At 39.5% G+C, this 6,000-nt stretch overlaps 1 protein-coding gene across 2 annotated transcripts in view; it reads right to left on the bottom strand.

The window, feature by feature from the left end:
• Positions 1 to 336: 336 nt before the first annotated feature.
• LOC115192191 (cytosolic phospholipase A2) overlaps positions 337 to 6,000 on the bottom strand; it is a 71,611-nt gene continuing 65,947 nt past the window's right edge. For both annotated transcript variants that reach the window (XM_029750410.1, XM_029750412.1), the window contains 3 exons: positions 4,362 to 4,551; positions 1,271 to 1,428; positions 337 to 593 (listed from right to left, as the gene is read on the bottom strand). In XM_029750410.1, the coding sequence (XP_029606270.1) occupies positions 465 to 593; positions 1,271 to 1,428; positions 4,362 to 4,551 (477 nt within the window). In that variant the 3' untranslated portion in view covers positions 337 to 464. The remainder of the gene's footprint in view (positions 594 to 1,270; positions 1,429 to 4,361; positions 4,552 to 6,000) is intronic.

The raw sequence follows: 6,000 nt of genomic DNA, 5'->3' as shown, positions 1-6,000 counted from the left end.
ATTACGCTTTGTTGCCGACGTTAACTGACACTGGACATATTCAACGGGTGTTGAGCATAAAAATGAATCAGTTATTCTGCACTCTGGCACACTAAGACGAGAGTCTTTAGTTAAGAAATGTAGCTAGCTAGGTAAACTATGAATCCCAACGCATGACGTAACGTTAGTTAGCGGGCCAGCCAGCTAACGTTAGCTAGCTAGCTAACAGTACACTTTAACTTGAAAAAAATACTTTATGTCGAGAGAAGAGTGTGCAAAGCTGTCATCAAGGCAAAGGGTGGCTACTTTGAAGAATCTTAAATATATCTTCATTTGTTTAACACTTTTTTGGTTGCTACATGATTCCATGTGTGTTATTTAGTAAAAAAAATTAAAAAATGTAGAAATAACTTAAATGGTACTGTATGTCAATTCGCAAAGTCTTCTCTGATAGCTTGACGTCGTTTCTGCCAGCATTCCGGCTCTCACTTCTGGGCTTTCTCCCGCTTCAGGAACATTTTGTTCTGGATCTCGTTGAGTGAGAGGGACACAGAACAGCGTGAGGGATTCTCCTTCCTGTACATAATGCTCTCCTTAATTGCCTCTTTTATCACCTAGAGAGGTGGATGGAGGAGGTGGAATGGATTAAACACTGTATTAGCCTACACATGTGGTTAGTCAATTGACCGTTAACAAGCAATCATAATGAATTCAAATGTGGTTATAGGTTAGATAAAAAAAAAACAATCAGCATAGGCCTACACACAGGTGTTTGATGTCCGGGGGACCCATAATTAGTGATGGATAATTGAGCAAACTTTGATGTTGCTGGAATGTTTAACATACATTACATCTGGCTGGCTGAACTGACATTTACGTTGTTGAAATATTGTTTTACATACATTAGTTTTGGCTAACCGAACTCACCACTTTGTTGAGGGTGGTTTGAACAGGAGTCCGGATGCACATTACCATCTACCACATACAGTACTAATGTCATATTGGGAAACCCCTTCAGTCCCTGCATTTTAGTTCTGACCGACTGAACTGACTTTTTGATTCGTGGGATCTTTTTACACACCCACACACAGTGCTTAAGAATCAATTTGACCTTGATATTGTAAAACACTTAACAATAACGCACCAACCACAGACAAAACTAGATGGCTCCACATCAACATATTTCCTGGCTCTTTTAAGAGCACTTAATTGTTCCAAAAACTGTCTGACCTAACATATTAGAGATGGATGTACAGTAGCCAGTGGTGATGTTGTTGAAGGCTGAACATACCTCGATGTTGTTGAGTGTATTGAACTCCATGAGGTCGTGGAGTTGTGTGAAGGCCTGGTTTGAGTACTGGAAGTTAAACGTGGAGTACGGCGTCTCGGGGTCATCAAAGATGTCAAAGTCAGCCATCTTCTTCTCCTGTTCTGTCTCACGAGGCACTCCTTCAAACACACAGCAAAGGGATGATATGTATTTCAGGATGATAGTGACTATGACTAACTAATAAATGGTCATATACAGCTAATAATAGCCTATATCATATGACTAATTCAGAACTACGGCTATTTCAGCCCCAACTCCAGTGGATTAGGCACTGTCAATCCATTTTAACAATGGCGAAGTTACGTGATGTCTAGTCATTTGTGACTCACCACCTGGATTCGGTCTTATGTAGCAAAATTTTAAATCATGTTTTTGACATGGAACAAAAGTAGAGACAGAGCTACAAAATGGTATATCATACACTGCATTTTTGAGAAACAATGGGAAAGTAATTCTGCTTTGAAAGTTGATAAACTTAAACTCACTTCTGCAAAAATGGCATTTGAATGTTTTGGTATCGAGTGTAGAGCTCTTTGTTTAACACCCATTCAGCATTGTTCACACTAGAGGTCGATCGATTATGATTTTTCAACGCCGATACCGATAATTGGAAGACCAAAAAATGTATTGATTAATCGGACGATTGTTATATATGTATTTGTAATAATGACAATTACAACAATACTGAATGAACAATGAACACTTTTATTTTAACTTAATATAATACATCAATAAAATCAATTTAGTCTCAAATAAATAATGAAACATGTTCAATTTGGTTTAAATAATGCAAAAACAAAGTGTTGGAGAAGAAAGTAAAAGTGCAATATGTGCCATGTAAAAAAAGCTAACGTTTAAGTTCCTTGCTCAGAACATGAGAACATATGAATGCTGGTGGTTTCTTTTAACATGAGTCTTCAATATTCCCAGGTAAGAAGTTTTAGGTTGTAGTTATAATAGGACTATTTCCCTCTATACCATTTGTATTTCACATACCTTTGACTATTAGATGTTCTAATAGGTACTTTAGTATTGCCAGCCTAATCTCGGGAGTTGATAGGCTTGAAGTCATAAACACCGCAATGGTTGAAGCATTGCGAAGAGCTGCTGGCAAACGCAGTAAAGTGCTGTTTGAATGAATGCTTACGAGCCTGCTGCTGCCTACCACCGCTCAGTCAGACTGCTCTATCAAATCATAGACTTAATTATAATATAATGACACAGAAATACGAGCCTTAGGTCATTAATATGGTCAAATCCGGAAACTATCATTTCGAAAACAAAACGTTTATTCTTTCAGTGAAATACGGAACCGTTCCGTATTTTATCTAACGGGTGGCATCCATAAGTCTAGATATTCCTGTTAGATTGCACAACCTTCAATGTTATGTCATAATTATGTAAAATTCTGGCAAATTAGTTCGCAACGAGCCAGGCGGCCCAAACTGTTGCATATACCCTGACTCTGCGTGCAATCCACGCAAGAGAAGTGACACAATTTCCCTAGTTTAATATTGCCTGCTAACCTGGATTTATTTTAACTAAATATGCAGGTTTAAAAAAAATATACTTCTGTGTATTGATTTTAAGAAAGGCATTGATGTTTATGGTTAGGTACATTCGTGCAACGATTGTGCTTTTTTCGCAAATGCGCTTTGTTAAATTATCCCCCGTTTGGCGAAGTTGGTTGTCTTTGTTAGGAAGAAATAGTCTTCACACAGTTCGCAACGAGCCAGGCGGCCCAAACTGCTGCATATACCCTGACTCTGTTGCACAGAACGCAAGAGAAGTGACACAATTTCCCTAGTTAAAATAAATTCATGTTAGCAGGCAATAACTAAATATGCAAGTTTAAAAATATATACTTGAGTATTGATTTTAAGAAAGGCGTTGATGTTTATGGTTAGGTACACATTGGCGCAACGACAGTGCTTTTTTCGCGAATGCGCTTGTTAAATCACCCGTTTGGTGAAGTAGGCTATGATTCAATGATAAATTAACAGGCACCACATTGATTAAATGCAACGCAGGACAAGCTAGATAAACTAGTAATATCATCAACCATGTGTAGTTAACTAGTGATTATGTTAAGATTGATTGTTTTTTTATAAGATACGTTTAATGCTAGCCAGCACCTTACTTGGCTCCTTGCTGCAGTCGCGTAACAGGTAGTCAGCCTGCCACGCAGTCTGCTCGTGGAGTGCAACATAATCGGCCATGATCGGTGTCCAAAAATGCCGATTACCGATTGTTATGAAAACTTGAAGTCGGCCCTAATTAATCGGCCATTCCAATTAATCGGCCAACCTCTAGTTCACACCCTCTTAAGCTTTAGCCCTACCCATGTCGTTTCACTCTCGGAGCGTTCAGAGTGCACACTTGACGCTCTGGCCATTGATTTGTTTACCACTCACATGACAACATGTGAGTGGCCCTCGTCATGAGGCCCTAAACACTATAATTCAGTGTGTGAGGCAGCGCAGAGGCCAGGCCAGTGTGTGTATGTATATATGTGTGTATATATATATATATATATATATATATATATATATATATATATATATATATATATATATATATATATGTGTTCCTACGGCTGATGATGTATACCCTATTTACACACTGCTCTCCCAGCATAGTGAGAGATTCCCCCCATAGCACCTGGTCACAGATCTGCTCCTTATGGGTTCATAAGTCACCCCACTAGGCAACTCGTAAAATACCAATCCCATATATGGCCCAGTTCTACACCATAAAGGGGCATATTCCTTAGGGGCATATTCCCTATGGATAAACAGTCAGTAAGGGGCCTACTATTATGTATGGAATACATTGGAACAGACCAGACTTGATCGGAATACACTGGAATTGATCTAGGAACCAAAACCAAGATGGGGAGACCAGTCACTAAAATAACATTGCTTATAGCTAAAAGCCCCATAGCTTAATTGAAGAGGAAATCACTTTCAAACAGGGCTCACATATTTCACATGTACACAAACAACATCTACAGACATACATATGGCATACACTGTACATATACAGTACTTACCAGGGGCTTTGAACATCCTGAAGTTGATGTTGACCAGGACAAAATGGATGACAGTGGGGCAGTTCCGTTCCCCCTTTATTGGCTTGAAGATGTAGCACTCTTTCAGGCCCTCGCGGTCAAACACTTTGGGGTCGATCTTAGGGAATGGCAGCTTGTTCATCCGGGCCCACTTCTCAGCCAGCAGCAGCTCCTATATACCAAACACAAGTCAAAAAGTTCACATCTTGATTACTACGGCATAGTAAAATGATTGTAACTTTTATCCTAACTCATAACTACTTAATCATCACACAAAAAAATTGCTCACAAAATAATCTTCAATGATAAAATGAAATAAACATTTTAAAGTAAAGTACTGGCAGGCGGAGCTTGGCAGTACAATGATCTGACCTGAAGGGTGACCACATTTAAAATACCTAATATATTAAAATGCACCCTCCATTTGCATTGTACTGCCTATGACCACACTTATCGTCTCAAGAAATGTTTTCAAACACCAAGTTAGGCATACCTAATTTCAAAATAGGCCATCATCACTGTCAATCGTGAATAATATTACTTAAACTACATCTGCATGTCAACCATTTGATCTCAATCAGTTTCATGGGAAAATGCACTTAGATCTTCTTGAACTACTGTTCGTGTGCAAATTAGAACAGATGGTGTTAACAAACTACAGTGGCTTGTGAAAGTATTCACCCCCTTGGCATTTTTCCTATTTTGTTGCCTTACAACCTAGAATTCAAATGGATTTCTGGGGGGTTTGTATCATTTGATTTACACAACATGCCTACCACTTTGAAGATACAAAATATTTTTATTGTGAAACAAACAAGTAACAAGACAAAAAAATATATGAAAACTTGAGCTAGCATAACTATTCACCCCCCAAAGGTAATACTTTGTAGAGCCACCTTTAGCAGCAATTCCAGCTGCAAGTCTCTTGGGGTATGTCTCCATAAGCTTGGCACATGTAGTCACTGGGATTTTGCCCATTCTTCAAGGCAAAACTGCTCCTTCAAGTTGGATGTGTTCCGCTGGTGTACAGCAATCTTTAAGTCATACCACAGATTCTCAATTGGATTGAGGTCTTTGGATTGGGGCTTTGACTAGGCCATTCCAAGACATTTAAATGTTTCCCCTTAAACCACTTGAGTGTCGCTGTAGCAGTATGCTTAGGGTCATTGTCCTGCTGGAAGGTGAACCTCCATCCCAGTCTCAAATCTCTTGAAAACTGAAACAGGTTTCCCTCAAGAATTTCCCTGTATTTAGCACCATCCATCATTCCTTCAATTCTGACCAGTTTCCCAGTCCCTGCAGATGAAAAACACCCCCCACAGCATGATGCTGCCACCACCATGCTTCACTGTGGGGATGGTGTTCTCGGGGTGATGAGAGGTGTTGGGTTTGTGCCAGATAATAGCGTTTTTCTTGATGGCCAAAAAGCTAAATTTTTGTCACATCTGACCAGAGCACCATCTTCCACATGCCTTTTGGCGAACACCAAACGTGTTTGCTTATTTTTTTCTTGAAGCAATGGCTTTTTTCTGGCCACTCTTCCGTAAAGCTCAGCTCTGTGGGGTGTACGGCTTAAAGTGGTCCTATGGGCAGATGTTCCAATCTCCGCTGTGGAGCTCTG

The sequence above is a fragment of the Salmo trutta genome, chromosome 4 (genome assembly GCF_901001165.1).
Source record: "Salmo trutta chromosome 4, fSalTru1.1, whole genome shotgun sequence".
NCBI classification, from domain to species: Eukaryota; Metazoa; Chordata; class Actinopteri; order Salmoniformes; family Salmonidae; genus Salmo; species Salmo trutta.
This window is presented reverse-complemented; position numbering and strand designations above follow the sequence as displayed.